We start from the raw sequence: 25419 nt of genomic DNA, 5'->3' as shown, positions 1-25419 counted from the left end.
ATAATAAACCAATTCCAATATGATGGATCAAACTCAATACGTGCCCATTGAACTTGATGGGCACTTACTGAACTTGATCAGTAACGTTGTTGTTCCTCTTCATGCCTTGTGGCACATCGGGCAGCAACCTTATCACTTCTTTTGCATTTTTATCTTTTTTTAACGAGGCCAAGTTGCTAGCTCAACCCAGCATGGATGGAAAGCATCCAAGGAGCCAGCTGGATTCGAACCCAGGACCACTTGCCTCCAAGTCTGATATTGATGCCACTACACCACCAGCTGGCTATTGATTAGTAATTGCATCACTCAAAATCAGAATCAGGTTTAATATCACTGACATATGTCATGAAATGCATAAAGAGTGAGCAATTTCAAGTTCCTGGGTGTCAACATCTCTGAGGATCTATCCTGGGCCCAACATATTGATGTAGTTACAAAGAAGGCATGACAGCAGCTATATTTCATTAGCAGTTTGAGGAGACATGGTTTGTACCAAAGACTCTCACAAATTTCTACACGGAGATCATTCTAACTGGCTGCATGGTCTGGTATGTGGGGAGGTCTACTGCACAGGATCAGAATAGTTGCAGAGAGTTATAAGCTCAGTCAGCTCCATCATGGGCACTAGCCTCCATCGTATCCAGGACATCTTCAAGGAGCAATGGCTCAAAAAGGCAGCATCCATCATTACGGACCCCCACCACCCAGGACGTGCCCTCTTCTCATAGGTACCACCATGGAGGAGGTGCAGGAGCCTGAAGGCTTCTTCCCTTCTGCCATCCAATTTCTAAATGGACATTGAACTCATGAACACTATCTCAGTACATTTTTTATTTTTATTTTTGCACTACTTATTTTTTTAAAAATATACTTACTTTTTTTATTATGTATTGCACTGTACTGCTGTCACAAAAACAACAAATTTTTGATAAGTAGCTATATTTGCGAAACAAAGTGTTAATTTGAGCAAAGCATCAAACCACAAACTGCAACTTGAAAATGACTAAATCATCAAGGGTCAACTTTATTGGCCACATACATTTACATACATTTGGCATTTGCTGTGGTGTGTGGGCACGACATGCGACAATAAACAACATTCAATAGTTATAAATAATAATGAATTATGTAAAATAAATTAGAGGTTAAAGTACAGATAAGGAATAAAATGTGCCTCAATTCATAAATATCAGCATGTATTTACAGTGTAAACAGGTTAGGTTGTGGAAAAACATTGACTTGATAGAATCTTGATTAGTAAGGGCATCAAAGGTTATGGGGAGAAGGCAGGAGATTGGAGTTGAGAGGGAGAATAAATCAGCTTGATTGAATAATGGAACAGACTTAAATGGTCAGATTCTGCCCCTACTTTTTATGGTCTCATGGTCTAAATAGTCTTTGCTCGTGTAAGTAATGCCATGGAACCATACATCCACTTGAGAGGGCAGACAATTTAACACTTCCCTCAGATGGTGCTGTACACCAATGAGTACTGCAAGGCGATGGTGCTGAAATCATTAGAACAAGAACCAAATTTATACCCTTCTGATTCTGAGGCAAGACTGCCACCCATTGAGCTACAGCTGGAATGACTAAGGAGGACATGAGATGCTGTAACACCCGTCTCTCGGTTGTACCAAGTTTGCTGCATTCACAGGCCTTGATGACGCTGATGCAGCATAGTAAAACAACTCTCTCTGTCTTTGACAATCAGAGGTGTTCAATAACAGTTAAAATATTACAGGACATAGATCAGTACAGCGCTGAAAAAATCCAGGTCAGTGACCCTATTCAAATGAACATCAGGAATGGCTGGTTTAACACTAAGGGCATTCAGCCCCACCTTAGCATCTGTGAGCTTGTGGGTGGCCAGCCAAATGCGCTGGTGTCTGACCTCCAGCTTTTTTCTCTTGTGGCAATGTAGGAGAGAGAAAGTTAGGACCAATCTGATGTGACCCACTGTGAAGAGAGTGCACAGTTCAGATGAATTAATGTCTGTGACAACAGTGTGCGGGTTCCGATTATTTAGCTGGGTAAAGATCAAATACCAAATTACTTGGCAAGATAAGGAATACACCCACTGTGCAAACACTAAAGATTTACAGGTCACGTCGAAGGTAAGAATCATTCCAATACAACAGTACTTCGTTCCACATTTCAGTATAATAAGGATCACGCATTCTGATAACAACACACACCTCCAGATTTTTGAGATGTGCAAGGATTATTTGCTGTGTCAATGGAATGCAGTTTTGTTTTAATTCTGCAATTTTGGGTGTGTGTACCTCTGGATATCAGAACTCAGCAGGTCAGGCAGCATCTATGGAAAGGAATAATAGTTGACGTTTCAGGCCGAGACACTTCATCAGGGCTGGAAAAGAAGGGGAAAGAAGCCAGAAGTAGAAGGTGGGAGTGAGGGAAGGAGTACCAGCTGGCAGGTGATAGATGAGACCAGGTGAGGGGGAGGTTGGGTAGGTGGGGAGGGATGATGCAGTTTTATGTTATTTACTGAGGTGTTAATACAAAGATTCTGATCTTTCAGCAAAAACCATTGTTGGCAGAATCTCAGATGGAGGTGAGAGGGCATACAGGAGCACTCAACGTCAGTAAGACTAAAGAGCAGATTGTGAACTTCAGGAAGGGTAAGATGAGGGAACAAAAACCAATCCTCATATAGGGATCAGAAGCGGAGAGAGTGAGCAATTTCTAGTTCCTGAGTGTCAAGATTTCTGATGACCTAACCTGGTGTCAACATATCGATGCGTCTAGAAAGTAGGCAAGACAGCGGCTATATTTCATTGGGAGTTTGAAGAGATTTGATTTGTCACTAAAACACTCAAAAACTTCTACAGATGTACTGTGAATAGCATTCTGACAGGCTGCATCACTGTTTGGTATGGAAGAGGGGGGCTATACTGCACTGGATTGAAAGAAGCTACAGAAATTTGTAAAATTAGTCAGCTCCATCTTGAGCACTAGCTTCCATAGTATCCAAGACATCTTCAAGGAGAGCTGCATCAGGAAGGCAGTGCCTATTACGAAGGACCCTCACCATCCAGGACTTGCCCTCTTCTCATTATTATTGTCAGGTAGGAGGTACAGAAACCTGAAGGCACACACTCAGTGATTCAGGAACAGCTTCTTCCCCTCGGCCATCTGATTCCTAAATGGACATTGAACCTGTGAATATTACTTCACTTTTTTAATATTATTTCTGCTTTGCACTATTTTTAATCTAACTATTTAATATAATATATACTTACTGTAATTGATTTACTTAATTATTTCTGTATTATCGTGTATTGCATTGTACTGCTGCCATTAAGTTAATGCATTTCACAACATATGTCAGGGATATTAAACCTGATTCTGATTCCTTTAAGGATGACTCATTGCGTAAACGGAAGAGCTTTGTTTCTGTGATAAAGTAATGGTTACAGAACAGATTTTATGAAGTGGACAGATAGAGAAGCGAGAGAAACAGAGTGATATTGGACAGGAGTATGCTTACGTCCCTCCTTGTTTATTTATGATGCAGACTCTGAGGATATGGGTCATCTACATCCAGATTATCATCAGATACAGTCACTATGGAGCAAAGTGCTTACTCCATGTCAGCACGATATGTCTCTTCATTGTTGCGTTGTGATTAAACCATGGACTAGAGCAGCCGAGAATTCCACTTGAGACAAACACAGAAATGCTCGAAGAACTCATGCAGATGCTGAATATGGAAACAGAATCAGTCAGCACCTTTTCCTCAGAGCTGGTGGGGGAAGAGGGGAGGGTTTGCAGTTTGAAAGCAGAGTCGAGGGCAGGACTAATGTGTTAAGACAAAAGCCTCTGTGGAGATAGGTTAAGAGTGATCAGGTAATGAGGAATATGAGTACTCATCATAAGCGAGAGCATTTAAAGAAAGGGTTATAATATAATATACTGTTATACTATACTATAATATACTGTTATACTATACTATACTATACTTCTTATACTATTGAAGTCAGCACTCCCCCAATGTAAGACTAGGTCCAAGTTTGTCCTGTATCATAACTACATTTAAATTTACCAAATTGTGGCCACTGTTCACAAAGGATCAAGAAGAATCAAGAAGACTAGCTAGTTCCACCAACTTTTTTTGTGTGTTGCTTTGGATTTCCAGCATCTGTAGACTTTCTTGTGTTTATAATTTACCTTCAACTTCTCAAGGCAAGTAAAATGAGCAGCGAATACAAGCCTTGCCAGGCAAAGCCACTTCAAAGTCAAAGACATGTTTACTGCCATGTGCTTAAGTCCATGTGTGCACAGGTGGAATGAAAAACTTACCTACAGCAACATAATATCAGGTAAGCAGCATCCACAAGAAAAACACAAATTAAACAGGAATTAGACACTTCATAAGAATAGAAATGGCACTGACCTGATTAGAGCTCATTTTCATTTATGTATTTATTGTAAACTGATCAAGGCAAAACCACCTTTATTTCCTGCCACTAAGAACACTAAGATCATTAAGAGACACCAATATCGATTGGTCAGGGCAGCAAATATTCTTTCTTGAATGACCTCATTGAATAATGGTAGGTTTCAAATTTGCTTTTCTGCTGACAATATGCCAATCCCAAAAGTTTGACAACAGGGAAATGTGACCTATGACTTTCCACCATGATTGAGCACAAATGCATCTCCCAGTGTTGGGTTGGAAGGTTGAGGGTTAAAGCCCCATTCTCATGACTTAGGCACAAAACCTGCACTGGCACTCCAGTGCAATACATCCTATAACAGCAATAGGAAGCGTCTCCTACTTGGTGAAACATCCATTCCAATTCCCATCTGCTGTTACAGTTGAATGGAAAATACCCCAAAGGTGTTACCTCAAAGAAGAGCTGAGAATTTCTCCTCAGTATTCTGGTCTACATGTATTCCAAAGCAAGGTCACAAATATAAATTATCTGATTATTCTCTCCTTGGTTTGCTGTGGTTTTTATGTGCCCATTTTGGCTGCTACAATATTACAACTGAGACTACACATTAAAAAAACACGTCACTGGATGGAAAGCAATTTGATTCATCCTGGGGTTATGAAACATGCCATATAAATGTGTATTTTTTTTCAATAGCACAGATACGAATATAATTCAAGGTTGGTCGATGAGAATTCACAGGGAGCGTTCTGATCCCTCCACCTTCCTAGCACGGGATACTGTGTAGTGACCTATCCCATCAATACAGGTTTGTGCTGGAGTTGGATGAGATCCAGCCACATCTGCACTGAGAGTTATGAATCCTATGCAGCTGAAAAATTCCGGAACCACAGGCTGTAAGAGCCTCTCTCACTAAACTGCAACAAATCTGACCATCTGCATTCAACCAAGCAGTCCTCTCCTACATCATATTCCACCCTGAGACAGGAACTCAATTTCTTTCCTGCCTCTCTTCCTCTGCAGTGCCTCACTAACTTGTCTTCAGTCGTGTTCCACTCAAACACCAGCAACCATCTGCTTAATATTCTATGAAACACCCTGAAAAGAGCACCGGCAAGGGCAGGCTCACCCAGTGGATCCTTCATTTAGAACTTAAACCTCACAGACTCCAGAAGTGCCAACACTCTCCACTGATGTTAACATCAGTCATTTGCATAAGGAAGGGCAAAGAATAGACCACCCTTCCACTCCTTACTTTCACTGAGAAAATACTTAACACACACAAAATGCTGGGGGAGCTCAGCAGGTTAGGCAGCATGTAGGGAGGGGAATGAACAGTCGACAGTTTGGACTGAGACCCTTCATCAGGACTGGAAAGAAAGGGGGAAGAAGCCGGAATAAGAAGGCGTGGGGGAGGGGACAGTGTACAAGCTGGCAGGTGACAGGTGAGACCAGGTGAGGGTGTAAGTGGCTGAGTGGGGAGGGGGTGTGAAGTGAGAAGCTGGCAGGTGATGGGCGGGAAAGGTAAAGGGGTGAAGAAGAAGGAATCTGATAGGAGACAAGACCATGGGACAAGGGGAAGGTGGAGCAGCACCAGAGGGAAGTGATAGGTAGCTGAGGAGAAGAGTAGAGATATGAAAGGAGCCAGAATGAGGTATAGAAAAAGAGAGAAGTGAGAGGGGTGGAGCAATATACATTTATTTCCATTTCTGTTTTAATTCGTACAGTGGAAAGCGAATCGACCTTTTATGCTTACCTCATTTCTTTGCATCCCCCCGTTCTTTTCTCATTTAATCCACTAATTTTACAGCATGTACTTTTGCAGACTGGCAGAAAGTAAGCATATTCAGCCATTTCCACCCTCCCTGTCCAGAAAATTAGGGAACACTTGGTGTAGATTACCCATTGTTGTAGAGTTATAGAGTCCTACAGCAGGGTAACAGACCATTCAGCCCAACTCATCCCTGTCATCTGTTGTTCCTGCCTGAATTTGACCCACAGCCCCCAGACTCTCTCCTATCCTTGTACTTATTGAGACGGCCTTTAAACGTTGCTAATTTGCCAAGCTCAACAACTATTTCTGGCCGCTCATTCCAAATATGCACCACCCTTTGCATGAAGAAACTGCCCCGGCGTCCCTTTTAAATCTCTCACCTCGGATCTTAAAAGTATGCCATCTTGTTTTTAGCACCCCTTCCCTAAAAAAATGATGATGTGCTTTCACCCTATCTATGTCCCTCATGATTTTATTCACCTCTATCAATGCACTTCTCAGTCTTCTACATTCCAGGGAATAAAGTCCTACTCAATGGAACCTCTCCTTGTACTCAGACATCAAGTCCACAAGTCCACACAAGTCACTGCAGTATAGAAGAATGAGGGGTGATTTGATAGAGGTATATAAAATTATGAGGGGTATAGGTAGGGTAAATACAAGCAGGCTTTTTTATTGAGGTTGGGTGAGACCAGAACTCGAGGTCATTGGTTAAGTGTGAAATATAAAATGTTTTAAGGGGAATCTTCTTCACTCAGAGGGTGGTGAGAGTGTGGAACGAGCTGCCAGTGTAAGTGGTGAATGAGGGTTCAATTCAAACATTTAAGAGACGTTTGGATAAATACACGGATGGGAATTGAATGGATGGCTATAGTCCAGGTGCAGGTTGATGGAACTGGGCAGAATGATAGATTTGGTACAAACTAGATGGGCCAAAGGTCCTATGTCTGTGATGTAGTTCTCTATAACTCTAACATTTAAGCAACGGTACTTAGGGATGTGCCACTGAATCACACAACCAGTGAAAATCTCTCTTCCTTATAATCACCAAAATGTGCACATTGCTGGTGCTGACTGATCATGATCCCCTGATTTAGGATTTATTGGATACTAAACCAAAGGCATTTCCCAAAACTATTGGTCCTCAAAGATCAATCAATGCTAACAATAAGAAATTACTTTTATTTAATGGCTTTCTTTGGAAATGCTTCCTAAGGCATTTTCACTGGGGCATTATCAGACAAAATTCGATGGCAAGCCATATATGGTCACAAATGTAAGTTTTTTTTAGAAGCATCCTGAAGGAGGATAGAGAGGAAAGTGAACTAGAGAAGGAATTCCTGTATTCAGGATATAGAACTGTGTGCATGGTCACCAATGGTTTGGTAATCAAAATGAGAGATGTTCAAGGTGGCAGACTTGGATGAACATGGAAATCAGAGGATTACGGGCTTGCAGGGATATGGAAGATTATAGAGATTTGGAAGGGGAAATTGAGACAAAAAGACTACACATGTTAGCATCTAGAAATGTCCATGCATAGCATAACAATTGGAGGAGCCTAGGACCACAGTGCACAGCCTTAGAATAGAAGGACGTCCCTTTAGAACAGAGATGAAGGGAAAATGTCTTTAGCCAGAGGGTGGTGTGTCTGTGGAATTCATTGCTACAGACAGCTGTGGAAGGTCAAGTCCCTGAACATCCTTAAAGCAGAGGTTGATAGGTTCTTGATTAGCCAGAGCATCAAAGGTTACAGGAAGAATGGGGTTTCGTGCGATAATAAATCAGCCATGGTGGAATGCTGGACTGCTTTGATGGACAGAATGGCCTAATTTTGCTTCTATGTCTTATAGTCTTATCTATCGCTTTACCCATAACCTTCTTCGTAACTAGCAGCTTCTGTGGAGGGAAGTGGACAATATTTCAGGTCAAGACCCTTCATCTGGATTGGAGGTTTGGAGTGAGTGGCCTATGAAGGATTTGAATACAGACAAAATAACTATGAATCCTATGGAGATGTTGGGCTGAAGATGAGCAGGAACTGATTTACTCAAGCCCTTAGGACATAGGTTGGATGCCAGTCACCTCAGTTCTCAAGTCTTAGAAGCCTAAAAGCATCATCATAGACAATAATAAACCAACCAAAAAATAGGCAAATTATCAAAGACCTTAATATACCACAGGGCAAATGAGCATGCAGGAAGTCGAGTACACCTGCAGATGGCACTCACCACCTTTCCCTGAAATCCATTTCTTTCATTATAAAACTAATTGATCTTGTTTATCTGTTTTTTTTTACCAAGTTGATGAAAAAGCAAGGGATGTGTCCTTTTCCAAATAGCAGTGGGTGCGTGGACAATAAATACAAATGGGCAAGAAACTCTCGCTAGAACAGTGAAGGAAAATTCAGGATTTCCTCCAAGTTATTTTTAATCAAATGGGAACAATTAGGAGTTGGGAAACGTTCTTTCACGCCTAGTGCGTTTCCTGAGTTTACCTCAGCCATAGAACAGAGAACAGTACAACACGGGAAAAAAAAACACTCTGTCCCATAGTTTATGTGCCAACCATGAGGTCAATTTAAACTTGTACACAGTTCATACCACTCCACTCATTACCTCTCTATGTATCTTTCTATGTAAGCTTTGCTATATCTGCTTCCACCATATCCCGAAGCACATCCCAACACACTATAAAAAGCCCTGGTCCAATCCCGGTCTGGTTATCCTGCTTTTCTCAAATCTCACCTCTTCCCCTATGCCGGATTATTTTCATTCCCGATTTCTCGTTTCTCTTGAAAGCTCGAACTAAACGCAATATATAAAAAAAGATCCTGGTTGGGTTCTGCTCAGCCCAAAGTCGAGGGTGGGGATAGACGAAGGCCGAATCATCGCATTCCGAGCTAATCTTGCTTTATTTTTGGAAGTGGTGCAGAACGCTCTATTCTGATTTAAGCTCCTGCAAACACAACACGGCGACTGGTCCCGGTATCTGGTCCCAATTAGAACTTTTGTAAAAGTTTCTGATATTTGAGTTCATCAATTCGTGAGATTTTCTCACCGAACACCGAGCAAAACTCACACCCACAAAGCAAAACAAACAAAAAATCAATAATTGGGAAATCGAACAACATTAGACATAGTTTTAACATCCCTGCCAAATAGTCTTATTAAACATTAAGATGTGAAATATTCTCAGGGAACGCAGGTTATATCTGGACCTGTCAGCGGAATTCGCGAAAATATTGGGTTCCTTCCTTACCCAGCAGAATTACCAGCGAAAATCTACTCAAGGAGGTTTTCACTGATTCGGCTCCAAGCAAGCCCAAGGAAGCTTCGCCAGCGGCCATTCCGAGGACGGAGTTCGATGCCTGCAGTTGAGATCACTGGCTGTGTGAGTGGACAGGGGAGGCTTGAGGTGCTGGGGAGATGCGCGTCTCTCTCAGCGCCCACAGACGTAGGAAGATGACTTAGAGCCGGCAAACAAGGTGCCCCAGGAGGAGCTGCGGATCTTCAGTTATTGGTTGACTGAGCAGGGCACAGTTGTGAGGACTCTTGCTTGCTGCCTCTCGCTCCTTTTCCTTCCTTCCCTTACTCCCCCTCCGGCCGGTTCTGTCTGTACTGCCCCAGTCTCCGCGCACACTGCGTAAGACTGAGCCGGGAGCCCGGACCAGCCAACTCCAGGATCCTTCCCTTGCAATTCTGCATTGCAGTCACAAAACTGCTTTCGTCATCGCCCAGAGGGGCCCGGCAAAACAACAACCCTCATGCCAGCAGCTTGATATAAACCTTAGCAAGAAAAAAAATTAGAAACACACTCTACCTAACTCATTGCAATATATTGACTTCTAATACATCAAAGAGATGGGGGAGGGGAGACAGATTTTAATTGATTATTAAAGTTCTAAAACTTTCTGAACTTTTTCGCAACTTGATGTGCTGTGGGACGCGACTCTGCTGGAGGTGTGAGGATTCTGAGTAATGTGACTCCTTTGAAGTTTGTCCGATCTAGAGTTACTCGGGTTATTCTGTTCACCCATGTCACAGGCTTAAGATGTTGATTTCCTCTCTCCCTCTCAAGTCAGGAGCTATTTTTAAAATCAGGAGCCATTGCAGCGAAATGTATAAAGTACCATTTTCGTTTAGAAATTAGGGGGGGGGGGTAGTAGCTGGTGCGCACAAGGATGATGGAGTGCCTAACCGTTATCTCTGCTCTAGAAAATCGCCGTGTGAGTACTGCGGCAGGGCGTGCACACATATTGAGATGCAAACCGCTTCTCTAAGAGTAGTTTAGTCAGACACCGTGAATATGTACAGAGGCGCGTTTCCCCAAAGGTTAAGAGCTAGTTGACCATGTACCCGTTCGCTGCACCGTTACATTTGCTACTGCGAGTGTAATTTGGTAAGCATCCCTTGTCAGAAAGCTTTACCAAAGTGCAGAAAGTGGCAATTAATCACAGCATTTGGGGGGAAGGAATGTGTGAAAGACACTGATGTGTTGGACTAGATGGTGGATGGAGGCAGAGGCAAGACAGATGATATTGACAGTGTTTTTAGCTTTTGGCCCCTGACAACAACGCAGAGGGATTGCTGCAGGATGCAAAATGCTTGGAAGGTCTGGGGTGTTGGCTGGTAGCTTCTCCAGGAGGCAGGTACTCCCGACATTTCAGAAGCATCAGCCAAGCACTTGAAGTGCCAAGGCAGAGAAGGCGACAAACTAAATGCAGGTACGTGAATGAGTCGAGTATACTGTACGTAAGTACAATGGTTAGCATAGCCATTGTGGGCTGAAGGGCCTGTTTCTGAGCTGGATGACTCTGAGACCAACTGATCTCTGTTACAATTACATTATTTCAGTGGCAGAGGCTACCCGCCTCTGTGGAAGTTTCAAGAAGTGCAATGTCTCTGTAGATAAGACGATTCTGCTGTTTCACGTAGCTCTTTTACAGATAGAATACCCGTTTGTTAGGTTAAGTTACTGGCCATCCTTGGAGAGGAATAGTGACACATGGTGACAGAAGTCATAGTTAATGAAGATAAGAAATATGGAGTCCAAATCTGAAATTGGGCACTATATACCAGGTGTGACCTCTCCCAGTGAGGTAACTTGTGGATGTGTGCGAAGAGACCGCGACTGAGTGATTCAATTGAGACAGCACACAAGATTGCTGAATTCTTAGACAAGCAACTCGTGTAGATAATGTAGTACAAATGCACTGAGTACAAGTGCCACACTGCACATTAAACTGGCAGTGTTGGATAAAATAGAGCAGTTGCTGTATCTGGTTGGTGACAAGGGCAGAGTATGGTGCCTTCTGACCCTGGAGAATGCATTACTACTCACCCAGAAATCAAATCGTCGACACTTAGCCAGGAACGTGGAGATAAACCGAAGAGAATATGCACAGGACTTGACAGTCATGTGTAAACTCAAAAGGCTGTTAAGGAATGTTAGATGGGCTGTCCCTGAGCTACTGATGATGGCCAAGTGGTCACTGCAGGCAGCTTTGTGAGATTCTGAAAGGACAGGCTGATTGTTTGCCGGACATCATCACCTGCCTTTTTACAGAGTGATAGAAACGCAAATAATAAACACGACAGATTCTTCAGGTGCTGGAAATCCGGAGCAGCACACATGCACATTACTGTAGGAACTCAGCAGGTCAGGCAACATCTATGGAAATGAATAAACAGTCGACGTTTCAGGCCGAGCTTTCTTCAGGTCTGGAAAGGGAAGGGAAAGGCGCCAGAATAAAATGGCGAGGGGAGGGGAAGAAGGATAGCTAGAAAGCAATACGCGAAGCCAGATGGGTGGGAAAGAAAGGGCTGGAGATGAAAGGATCTATTAGGAAAGGAGACTGGACCATAGGAGAAAGGGAAGGAGGAGGGGCACCGAGGGGATGTGATAGGCAGGTGAGGAGAAGAGGTAAAAGAGGCGAGGGTGTGGAATAGAAGAGGGAAGGGGGAGAGAAAAAAAATAACTGGAAGGAGAAATCGATGTTCTTGCCATCATATTGGGGGCTTCCTAGACGAAATATAGATGTTGTTCCTCCACTCTGAGGATGGCCTCATCATAGCAGAAGGGGGGGGGGGGAATAGAAAATAAAATGGTTGACCACCGGGAAATTCCGCTTGTTGGGGATGGAGCCGAGGTGCTCGACAAAGCAGTCCTCCAGTTTATATTTGGTCTCACCAATGTATCGTACTGTGAAAAAGTCTCAGGCACATATATATAGCTAGGGTGCTTAAGACTTGCACAGTACTGTATTTGTCAACGTGGAGTTACAAAATTTGCAAGTTTGTAAATCTGACGGGAGCAAAGGATATTGAGAATGGCGAGGGTGGAGCACCGAGGGAGGGTTGTGTGAGACAGGTGGCAGAGAAAGAGTGCTAGGGTCGGGGGCGGCGTGGGTGTAGACACACCCAGTCCTGAGACGCCAGGCAAGGTCATTTGATTCCAAATAATTGATTTATTGATCATTACAGAATGTTGCTTCCCGTTGCCTCCCCTCTCCCTTCCCCTTTTCCCAACCATGTCCCCCCTTCCACACTCAGTCCACAACAGAGACCCATATCAGAATTAGGTTTATCATCACTCACATATATTATGAAATTTGTTGTGTTTGTTGGCAGCAGTAGAGTCCAATAACTAAAGTTACCACATACAGTACTGTGCTGAAGTCTTAGGCACCCTAGCTTTAAATATATATAAATGCAAAAGTTTGGGCACCCCTGGTCAAAATTTCTGTCACTGTGAATAGCTAAGCAAGTAAAAGATGACCTGATTTCCAAAAGGCATAAAGTTAAAGATGACACTTTTCATTAATATGTTAAGCAAGATTACTTTTTTTTTTATTTCCATCTTTTACAGTTTCAAAATAACAAAAAAGGAAAAGGGCCCGAAGCAAAAGTTTGGGCACCCTGCATGGTCAGTACTTGGTAACACCCCCTTTGGCAAGTATCACAGTTTGTAAACGCTTTCTGTAGCCAGCTAAGAGTCTTTCAATTCTTGTTTGGGGGATTTTCACCCATTCTTCCTTGCAAAAGGCTTCTAGTTCTGTGAGATTCTTGGGCCGTCTTGCATGCACTGCTCTTTTGAGGTCTATCCACAGATTTTAGATGATGTTTAGGTCAGGGGACTGTGGGGGTCATGGCAAAACCTTCAGCTTGCACCTCTTGAGGTAGTCCATTGTGGATTTTGAGGTGTGTTTAGGATCATTATCCTGTTGTACAAGCCATCCTCTTTTCATCTCCAGCTTATTTTTAAACAGACGGTGTGATGTTTGCTTCCAGAATTTGCTGGTATTTAATTGAATTTGTTCTTCCCTCTACCAGTGAAATGTTCCCCCTGCCACTGGCTGCAACACAAGCCCAAGGCATGATCGATCCACTCCCGTGCTTAACAGTTGGAGAGGTGTTCTTTTCATGAAATTCCACACCCTTTTTTCTCCAAACATACCTTTGCTCATTGCGGCCAAAAAGTTCTATTTTAACTTCATCAGTCCACAAGACTTGTTTCCAAAATGCATCAGGCTTGTTTAGATGTTCCTTTGCAAACTTCTGATGCTGAATTTTGTGGTGAGGATGCAGAAAAGGTTTTCTTCTGATGACTCTTCCATGAAGGTCATATTTGTGCAGGTGTCGCTGCACAGTAGAACAGTGCACCACCACTCCAGAGTCTGTTAAATCTTCCCGAAGGTCTTTTTCAGTCAAACAGGGGTTTTGATTTACCTTTCTAGCAATCCTACAAGCAGTTCTCTTGAAAAGTTTTCTTGGTCTTCCAGACCTCAACTTAACCTCCAGTGTTCCTGTTAACTGCCATTTCTTAATTGCATTACGAACTGAGGAAATGGCTACCTGAAAATGCTTTGCTAACTTCTTATAGCCTTCTCCTGCTTTGTGGGCATCATTCATTTTAATTTTCAGAGTGCTAGGCAGCTGCTTAGAGGAGCCCATGGCTGCTGATTGTTTGGACGAGGTTTGAGGAGTCAGGGTATTTATAAAGTTTTGAAATTTGCATCGCCTGGCCTTTCCTGACAATGACTGTGTACAAGCCATAGTCCTAACAAGCTAATTAAGGTCTGAGACCTTGGTAAAATTTATCTGAGATCTCAAATCTCTTGGGATGCCAAAACTTTTGCATGGTGCTCCTGTCCTTTTTTTCCACCCTAACAAAAATAATACACTAATCTTGCTTAAAATGTTGAAAAGAATGTTTCATCTTTAACTTTATGACGTTTGGAGATCAGTTCATCTTCTACTCACTTAAATATTCACAGTAACAGAAATTTTGACCAGGGGTGCCCAAACTTTTGCATGCTACTGTATATATATATAAGGAAGGTTGTATTGGGATCAGTGGATACAATAGATGACTCCAGCAGATTCACAGGTGAAGTGTTGCCTCACCTGAAGTACTGTTTGGGGCCCTGAATTGAGGTGAGGGAGGAGGTGAATGGGCAGGTGTAGCATTTCTGTGCTTTCAGAGATATGTACCAGCAGAAAGATTAGTGGGGAGGGATGAATGGACAATGGAATCATGGAGAGAGTGGAGGGGAAGTAAAGATGTGCTTGGTGGTAGAATCCTGTTGAAGATGACGGAATTTGCAGTGACTGATGTGTTGGATGCAGAGGCTCATGGGGTGGTAGATGAGGACAAGCAGAGCACCTCAACAGAATGAACAGGATGTCTGGGAAATGGCAAGTAATGATGTGAAGATGGTTGAGCAATAATGAAGAAGAGTAAAAGATCACAGACCTTTATTTTAGTGTGCGAGCCTCGCATAATATTCTGGGGCAAGGGGCGATGAGAATATAGAACCATAGAACATTACAGCACAGAAACAGGCCTTTTGGCCCTTCTTGGCTGTGCTGAACCATTTTTCTGCCTAGTCCCACTGACCTGCACCTGGGCCATATCCCTCCAAACCCCTCTCATCCACGTACCTGTCCAAATTTTTCTTAAATGTCAAAAGTGAGCCTGCATTTACCACTTCATCTGGCAGCTCATTCCACACTCCCACCACTCTCTGCATGAAGAAGCTCCCCCTAATATTCCCTTTAAACTTTTCCCCCTTCACCCTTAACCCATGTCCTCTGGTTTTTTTCTCCCCTAGCCTCAGTGGAAAAAGCCTGCTTGCATTCACTCTATCTATACCCGTCATAATTTTGTACACCTCTATCAAATCACCACTCATTCTCCTATGCTCCAGGGAATAAAGTCCTAACCTATTCAACCTTCCTCTGTAACTCAGTTTCTCAAGTCCCGGCAACATCCTTGTAAACCTTCTCTGCACTCTTTCAACCTTATTAATATCCTTCCTGTAATTAGGTGACCAAAACTGCCCACAATACTCCAAATTCGGTCTCACCCATGTCTTATACAACCTCACTGTAACATTCCAACTCTTATACTCAATCCTTTGATTTATAAAGGCCAATGTACCAAAAGTTCTCTTTATGACCCTATCTACTTGTGACGCCACTTTTAGGGAATTATGTATCTGTGCTCCCAGATCCCTCTGTTCTATGGCACTCCGCAGTGTCCTACCATTTACCTTTTTGTTCTACCTTGGTTTGACCTTCTGAAGTGCAATACCTCACACTTGTCCGCATTAAACCCCATCTGCCATTTTTCAGCCCATTCCTCCAACTGGTCCAAATCCCTCTGCAAGCTTTGAAAACCTTCCTCACTGTCCACTACACCTCCAATCTTTGTATCATCAGCAAATTTGCTGATCCAATTTGCTACATTATCATCCAGATCATTGATATAGATGACAAATAGCAATGGACCCAGCACTGATGCCTGTGGCACTGTGGTGAACTACATATACCTGTCTGGACGCACCCCCTGCTGACTGCTCCTGTGGCTCCTCCCACAGACCCCGGTATAAAGGCCATTGAGGTCTGAGCCCTGCCCTCAGTCTCCAGGATGTAGTATGGTGGTCACTCACTGCTTGTTCCTTCTTCCAGTCAATAAAAGCCGATATCTCGTGTAACCCCCTGGGTCGCCTCAGGCTCGCTCAGCTCATTTCGTCTAGGGGGAGCAACCTTCGGCCCCGCCAAACTGGGTAATCAGCTGATGTGGACGCTGTGTGATGTCCCCGCCTCGCCCAAAAACAGACAGTACACCATATGCGATTAAATGAGTACAATTTATAAAGGTTACTATAACTAAGTGATTAATAACGATACAGTATATATGAAGAGAAAATTAAAGAAAAGGCGCCAAACTTATCAAAGTCCAAACCACTTCGTGCACAGCTGTTGGAGCTCAATTTCTGAAGTCTTCTGGCCACCATTCGATCCCCTCCGAACTCCTCGACTCTCCAAACAGCTCAGGACCCTCCGAACTCCTCGACTCTCCAAACAGTTCAGGACCCTCCGAGTGGTCAACCAAGCACATCTAGCTTCATTCCCCCCCCCCGGAGAATCTCCTGGCCTCGGACCCCCCTTTGGGGTCCGATCCTCGCCCAGCTTAGAGCATTGCGTCCTCTCTCTCGACCCCCTCGCGCCGATCTGCCTAAAAGCCCGTCAACAAAAGCTTACAGACTCAGAAGAAAGAACATTAATCCCCATTTGGTTTACAAAGGAATACCATTCTCGTTATCAGTAAATTAGCATTCCTGCTAGTTAACAAAAGGAAACCCTTTCCCACCAGTAACAAAGAAAAAAAAAGAAACCCCCTTTACACTCGCCTTCACGTCTCAGAGTGAGTTATTGATGGTGCATCAGGCACACCACTAGTCACAGGCCTCCACTCAGAGTAGCAATCCTCCACTTCCATTGAGCCAATGTCTAATCCAATTTACTAACTCTCCATGTATACCTAGCGACTGAATCTTCCTAACTAACCTCCCATGTGGGACCTTGTCAAAGGCCTTAGTGAAGTCCACGTATACAACATCCACTCCCTTCCCTTCATACACTTTCCTGGTAACTTCCTTGAAAAACTCTAACAGATTGCTTAAACATGACCTACCACGCACAAAGCCATGCTGACTTTTTCTAATAAGTCCCTGTCTATCCAAATACTTGTAGATCCTATCTCTTAGTATTTCTTCCAATAATTTACCTACTACCCATGTCAAACTTACTGGCCTGTAATTTCCTGGCTTACTTTTTGAGCCTTTTTTAAACACCAGAACTACATGAGCTATCCTCCAATCCTCCGGCACCTGACCTGTGGATATCGACATTTTAAATATTTCTGCCAGGGCACCTGCAATCTCAACACTAGTCTCCTTCAAGGTCCGAGGGAATACCCTGTCAGGTCCTGGGGATTTATCTACTCTGATTTGCCTCAAGACAGCAAGCACCTCCTCCTCTTTAATCTGTATAAGTTCCATGACCTCCCTACTTGTTTGCCTTGTTTCCATAGACTCCATTCCAGTTTCCTTAGTAAGTACAGATGCAAAAAACCCATTTAATATCTCTCCCATTTCTTTTGGTTCCATACATAGCCAACCACTCTGATCTTCTGAGTATCTTTTGACCACTCTGATCACTCTGAATATCTTTGGAGACATGAACAATTACCCCATTCTCAGCAGCGGGACCATTAGAACCAGAAAAACTAAATGTGTAAGAAGGAATGCAAGTTCTTTTGCAAATGAGATAATCAGGTTGCATTACTTGCTAGCCTTAAGCACACTGAGACAATCCAGGTAGTCGCTAGGTTACATAACGGTTCCATCCCTGAGAACTGTCCATTAATTGATTTTTCTATAAGTCAGAAGCATTAGTTTTTTACAGTAATCCTGGTCATATCACTTGACATAGATCTGCTATAATTCCTTTATTTCATTGAATAATCACCCTAAGACCACTCATAATTAAACTAATGCAATATATATTGTACTCAGTCATTAATGAACACAATAAATATTTTATTATTATAACATTGTATTATTATTGATGAATGCTATGGAAGAATTTTTATGTCAGATTTACTTCAGAAGGTCATTTGTTACCCGAGGAGCCCCAATACGGACACAACAGTAGTGTAGCGGTTAGCATAACACTTTACAGCATCAGCAATTGGGTTTCAATTGCCACCACTGTCTGCAAGGAGCTTGTTCATTCTTCCCTTGACCATGGTTTTCCTCTGGGTGCTGGATTAGTGAAGGTTAGTAAGTTAGCCATCTCCAGTTACTACTGGTGTTCCACAGGGGTTGGTGTTGAGGCCGCTGTTTTTTATGCTGTATATGAATGTTTTAGATGATGGAATAGATGGCTTTGTTGCCAAGTTTGCAGATGATACGAAGATTGGTGGAGGAGCAGGAAGTGCTGATGAAACAGGTAGGATGCTGAAGGACTTAGACAGATTAGGAGAATGGGCGTGAAAGTGGCAAATGAAATACAATGTTGGAAAATGCATGGCCATGCACTTTGGTAGTAGAAATAAATGTGCGGACTATTTTCTAAATAGGAGAAAATCCAGGAATCTGAGATGCAGAGGGGACTTGGGAGTCTTTGTGCAGAACACCCTGAAGGTTAACTTGCAGGTTGAGTCGGTGGTGAGGAAGGCAAATGCCATGTTAGCATTCATTTCAAGAGGTCTAGAATACAAAAGCAAGGAGGTGATGCTGAGGCTTTATAAGACACTGGTGGGGCCTCACCTTGAGTATTATGAACAGTCTTGGGCCCCTCATCTTAGAAAAGATGTGCTGACATTGGAGAGGGTCCAGAGGACATTCACAAGGATGATTCCAGGTTATCATAGGAGGAACGTTTGATGGTTCTGGGTCTGTACTTGCTGGAGTTCAAAAGCATGAGGGGGGATCTCATTGAAACCTTTCAAAAGTTGAAAGGCCTAGACAGAGTAGACATGGAAATGATGTTTCCCATTGTGGAAGAACCTAGGATAAGAGGGCACAGCCTCAGAATAGAGGGGCGCCCTTTCAAAACAGAGATGCAGAGTAATTTCTTTAGCCAAAGGATGATGGATTTATGGAATTTGTTGCCATATGCAGCTGTGGAAGCCAGGTCGTTGGATGTATTTAAGGCAGAGATTGATAGGTTCTTGATTGGACCTATCAAAGGTTACAGGGAGAATGCCAGGAACTGGGGTTGAGGAGGAGATAGAAAAAAGGATCAGCCATGATGAAATGGTGGAGCAGACTCTATGGGCCAAATGGCCTAATTCTGCTCCCATGTCTTATGGTCTTATGGTCTAAGCTGTGTGCATGCCATATTGATGCCAGAAGCATGCGGGGGGCACATCTTGGACTGTGTTGGATATTGATGCAAATGATGCATTTCAATGCACATGTGACAAATAAAGCTCAGCTCTAATCTATTCAGTACTGGTACAAAAAGTAGCCAATTGGACAATGTAAACTTGTAAGTGAGTTTGACTCTCCATTACCAGAAGAGATATCCTGAGACTCACATTCTGGAATTGCAGGTCACTCTGAGAGATTTAATGTTCTTAAATGATTTGTCTCAAGAGTGAAATCATTCTACAAGGCTCTAAATCTTAATTTGGATTGGATTACAGCTGCAATTTTACAAAATGCCAAACAATTACAGCGTTGATTGCGCTGGGAACAAGATAGAGACTAAGCGAAGTTTTCTTTCAATATCGTTTGCCTCAGTAGATCTGCATCTGTGGTTGGATGGTGATTAATATTTAAATAGCTCATCATCCATTAGTTTTAAAGACACTAAACATTTGACCTAAGAGATTTCATAAGCTGTCAAGAAAACAGAAATACTATCTCATTGAGATGGTCCCAATAGAAACAGTGAGTCACTAACCAGGAGACTTTTAACGTGAAGCAAATGAGGTACATGATTGCAAAATCACCCCTGACTAAACCTTATTCTGGCATTGCCTAAATTATTCTTCAAGGCCAATCTGAATATATGGCTAGTTGGCAAGTGTTTCTGAGATTGTCAGAGGTATCTGAATTCACTGCCTGCTGGATTCTGGTGTAGAATAGTTATTTTTCTTGTATTTTCTATGCTTGCTTGTATTTTTGTATAATCATCTATATACATACAATTGTTCAGTGAATTTTCTAGCAGTTACAGTACAGTTACTTCTATATTTTTCTAGAAGCTCCTTAGTTTTCAGTAGCAGGTGCAACGCCACTTGAATCTGGCGATTTTTTAGGTCAATTGTTATCTCTAGTCTGCGTTTGAGACAACCACGACTGATTTTTCCTTTATCTTTTCTTTGTATTCTCAGCTCCTCTTTCTTTGTTTGTTCTTTGTTCTTGTAAAACTTAAAGTGGACAAAAACAACAAGTTAAGTCAAGTCAAGTCATTTTTTATTGTCATTTCGACCATAACTGCTGGTACAGTACACAGTAAAAACGAGACAGCATTTTTCAGGACCATGGTGCTACATGAAACAGTACAAAAACTACACTGAGCTACATAAAAACAACACAGAAAAAACTACACTAGACTACGGACCTACCCAGGACTGCATAAAGTGCACAAAATAGTGCAAGCATTACAATAAATAATAAACAGGACAATAGGCACAGTAGAGGGCAGTAAGTTGGTGTCAGTCCAGGCTCTGGGTATTGAGGAGTCTGATAACTTGGGGAAAGAAACTGTTACATAGTCTGGTCGTGAGAGCCCAAATGCCTTTTCCCAGATGGCAGGAGGGAGAAAAGTTTGTATGAGGGGTGCGTGGGGTCTTCCATAATGCTGTTTGCTTTGCGGATGCAGCGTGTAGTGTAAATGTCTGTAATGGCGGGAAGAGAGACCCCGATGATCTTCTCAGCTGACCTCACTATCTGCTGCAGGGTCTTGCGATCCGAGATGGTACAATTTCTGAATCAGGCAGTGATGCAGCTGCTCAGGATGCTCTCAATACAACCCCTGTAGAATGTGATGAGGATGGGGGGTGGGAGATGGTCAAGGGTGGCTGAGAACGATGATGCTTGTGTGGGTGTATCTATAAGAACCGTGTGTGCATCATGATATGGCCTTTCTATACTTTTTTTTACCAGAATTAGTTTGAGAAAGGTTGATCTGATAAAGGATTGGTAGATGTGTCGAGTAATGGTTATGGCAAATGAAACAGCACTAAGGAAAGCCAACAAGTGTCTTAATGGAAGACTTCCATTCCCAGTAGCAGTGGTTAACAGATATCAGCTGGTTGATGTATGATGGAGGAGAATTCTGAAATGAATATCCACAGAAGTCCTCTGTGCATGACTCCTACCCACCCAATCTAGCAAAGTTAACTCCAACAACTGAAACTCTTGGTCGTGTGGAGAGCAAGAAGACAGCTCAGATTCTAAATTGACTGAAGGCGAACTGTGGTCATAACAATAATATCTATGATCTTTTATAAAGCATAGGATACATAATTCATTGAAAGTGGCGTCACGGGTAGATAGGGTCATAAAGAAAGCTTTTGGCACATTGGCCTTCATAAATTAATGCACTGAGTACAGAAGATGGGATGTTATGCTGAAGTTGTATAAGACATTGGTGAGGCCTAATTTTGAGTATTGTGTGCAGTTTTGGTCACCGACCCTCAGGAAAGATGTAAACAAGGTTAAAAGAATGCAGAGGAAGTTTACAAGAATCTTGCTGGTTTCGGAGGACCTGAGTTATAAGGAAGGATTGAATAGGTTAGGACTGTATTGTTTGGAGTGTAGAAGGAGGAGATTTGATAGAGGTATACAAAATTATGAGGGGTATAGAAAGGGTAAATGCAAATAGGCTTTTTCCACTGAGGTTGGGTGGGACTATAACTAGAGATCATGGCTTAAGGGTGAAAGGTGAGAAGTTAAGGGGAACATGAGGGAAAACTTCTTCACTCAGATGGTTGTGACAGTGTGGAATGAACTGCCAGCTTAAGTGGTCCATGTGAGCTTGATTTCAACGTTTAAGAGAAATTTGGACAAGTACATATATAGTAGAGATATGGAGAGCTATGGCCCTGGTGCAGGTCATTTGGAGTAGGCAGTTTAAATGACCTTGGCATAAACTAGATGGGCCAAAGGGCCTGAATCTGTGCTGAATGATTATAATAGAGGAGTACAGCAAAAAAAAAGAATCAATAGTTTGGTTCCAGGGAGGAGAGGATGTTCTTTGGGGTGACTGAGAAGGATGATCCTATCTTCTCCAGATTTAAAATACAGATGGTCTCAAAAAAGATAAAGTACTTACAGAGGTTGATAATTTATGATTTTCTTGCCTTTTCTGTTTTGATGAATTTCTTCATTTTTTTTAAACATTGAAGAGGTTAAAGAGCTTGTTTATTCTTTTGAGGGGGAAAATTGGACATGTAGTGCACTTTTGGTATTTGTGCTGGGTTGGGATAACTGCAGACTTGTGGCGCTCCTGAAACATGCTATTTTATGTTATCAATATTGTTTCCAGAAATATACAAATGTTTGTATCAACCCCTGATTCAACCCTAGACTGATCACAGGATAACTTATAACTTACTAACCGGTACCTCTTTGGACTGTGGGAGGAAACCGGAGCATCCGGAGGAAACCTATGTGATCATGGAGAGAATGTACAGATTCCTTACAGATGACGTTGAAATTGAACTCTGAACTCCAATGTCATGAGTTGTAATAGTGTCATGCTTACTGCTACACTACACCTTCAGATGTAAGCTTTAGAAATGTGGACAGTCCAGGTTATTATATTATTTTAAAAGTTAGATCAAGTGCAGCTTTCTTCTTAATTATTTATTATGATATGAGCAAGGCCATTTGGGCCATTAGGTGCTGCTGACTCACAATAGAGTCATCCCATCAGTCCCAGTCTCTCTTCTATCTTTTCACTTCAGTTTATTATGGAAATCAGAAGATTCATACACTTGGTGGTCACTTTATTAGGTACACCTGCTCACTTATGCAAATATCTAATCAGCCAATTACATGGCAGCAACTCATTAAAAAACATACAGACATGGTCAAGAGGTTCAGTTGTTATTCATATCAAACTTCAGGATGGGGAAGAAATATCATCTAAGAGTCTTTGACTGTGAAATGATTTTTGGTGCCAGAAAAGGTGGTTTGAGTATCTCAGAAACTGCTGATCTCCTGGGATTTTCACACACAACAGTCTCTGGAGTTTACAGAGAATGGTGCGAGAAACAAAAAGCATCCAGTTCTATTGGTGAAAATGCCTTGTTAATGAGAGAGGTCAGAGGAGAACAGCCCAACTGGATCAAGCTGACAGGAAGGTGACAGTAACTCTAATAACTACCCGTTACAACAGTGGTGTGCCGAAGAGCATCTCTGAATGCACAACATGCCGAATTTTGAAGTGGATGGGCTACAGCAGCAGAAGATCACGAACATGCAATCATTGGCCACTTTATTGGGTACCTCGTGTACTTTTCTAACTGAGTGTATTTTTTTAACTTCAGCTGAGGTTGTTAAAAGAAAATAAAGTATTTCAAGATGAGTATTCAAGTATTTCAACTGACTGCAATCCCTGTATTTAATTTGAAGTTGCAAACAGGTTTCAGATTGGAGAGGGAACATCTTAGACTTTAACAGTATCAGATAACAATCTTAAATGTCCTTTGCATCTCAGCAGCGTGCTAAAATAGAAAGCCGCACAAAATATCCAGTATCTTATCTTTCAACTTCCAGGAAAACACCACAAGGTATGAGATTACTTCTAAGATGCAGCAGATGTATTTTTTCCTTCCTTGCTTACCTGAGTTCGGCACAACATTGTGGGCCGAAGGGCCTGTACTGTGCTGTACTGTTCTATGTTCTAATATATTGGGTTAATATATTGTAGGTATCACCTGGCATTGTGGTGAATTGGCCACTTGTCATGCATTTAAATAGACCGGTAGACTCCGCCATCTCTCCCCTCCAACCGATTTGCCACAGACTGACCTGATGGGGCATTGTTTAATTCCCCTCCTAGTTCTTGCCTGATGTCAAGCTAATTTTTGGAGCTGGTAAATAGAGTAACCAAAAGGTAATAGACAGGTCTGTTCTCTGGAAGCCTGTCTAAATGTGATGGAGGCTTATCCCTGTGTGTGAATGTGGGTTGGTGGGAAGGTGGCAAAGCGGCTTGTTTTGCTGTTGTTTTTGCTTGTGTTGTTCTGCCGAGCATTGTGGGCATGTTATGCTGGCGCAGAATGTGTGACAACACTTGAGGGCTGCCCCCAGCACATCCTTGGGTGTGTTTGTTATGTACATGTGATAAATAAATCTGAATCTGAAATATGCAGAGAAGCCTTGAGCTCCCCTAAAGCTTACCATCTCCCCACTACCAACCCAATCATAGACCCCTGCTGCTGCCGTCTGACCACTTCACCAACTGCAGTTTGGATAGTTTGCCGCCATTTAAAATTGAGTCTTGAGTGCCCATGAGCTATTTCTTTGTGACAAGCAGTTGGATTGGTCTGTAGAATTGTTATTTTTCTTGTAGTTTCACTTTCTTATGCTTGTTTGTATTTTTATATAATCACCTATATACATTTAATTGTTCAGTGAGTTTTTTGGTGGTTATAGATGCCTCTGTATTTTTATGGAATCATCTTGGTATCACATTACTTAAATCTGGCTATCCGATTGGTTAACATTATCAATGGAATTTACTGTTATCAATTGAACAAAGGTAGTCTGGTATAAGAAGACCAGACCACCTTTGTTCTCTCTCTTTTTTTCCTTAGGCTCTTTCTCTACACGCTCTTTCTTCATTCCCTCTCTGCATGCTCCTTCTCCAGTGTCTTCTTTGTTCTTGTTACACTTTCAGGTTGGCTGCCGGTGACTAGTGGTGCTCTGCAGGGTTCAGTGTTGGGACCACTTCTTTTTGACGTTGCGTGTCAATGATTTGGATGACAGAATTGATGGCTTTGTGGCCAAGTTTGCAGAGGATATGAAGATAGTTGGAGGGACACATAGTGTTGAGGAAGTAGGGAATCTGCAGAAGGACGTGGAAGAAGGAGCAAAGAAGTGGCAGGTAAATATAATGTAAGGTTGTGTATAGTCATGCATAGAAGGAAGAAAGGTGTAGACTATTTTCTAATTGGGGAGAAAATTCAAAAATCAAAGGGACTTCAGGGTCCTTATGCAAGATTCCCTAAAGGTTAACTTGCAGGTTGAGTTGGTGGTGAGGAAGCCAAATGCAATGTTAGCATTCATTTTGAGAGGATTAGAATATAAAAGCAAGGATGTAGTGCTGAGGCTTTATAAGAAAACACTTGGACTATTGTGAACAGTTTTGGGCTGCTTATCTAAGTAAAAATATGCCGGCATTGGAGAGG

At 42.4% G+C, this 25419-nt stretch overlaps 1 protein-coding gene across 1 annotated transcript in view; it reads right to left on the bottom strand.

Moving 5' to 3' along the window:
* The window catches only part of scn4ba (sodium channel, voltage-gated, type IV, beta a), a 42508-nt gene extending 32720 nt beyond the window's left edge, over positions 1-9788 (bottom strand). Inside the window, exon 1 of the mRNA XM_059956882.1 lies at positions 9457-9788. Within this exon, the coding sequence (XP_059812865.1) occupies positions 9457-9544 (88 nt within the window). The 5' untranslated portion in view covers positions 9545-9788. The remainder of the gene's footprint in view (positions 1-9456) is intronic.
* Between the last annotated feature and the right edge of the window lie 15631 nt (positions 9789-25419).

The sequence above is a fragment of the Hypanus sabinus genome, chromosome X2 (genome assembly GCF_030144855.1).
Source record: "Hypanus sabinus isolate sHypSab1 chromosome X2, sHypSab1.hap1, whole genome shotgun sequence".
NCBI classification, from domain to species: Eukaryota; Metazoa; Chordata; class Chondrichthyes; order Myliobatiformes; family Dasyatidae; genus Hypanus; species Hypanus sabinus.
The sequence above is the reverse complement of the archived record's forward strand: the minus strand, read 5'-3'. Positions and strand labels throughout refer to the sequence as shown.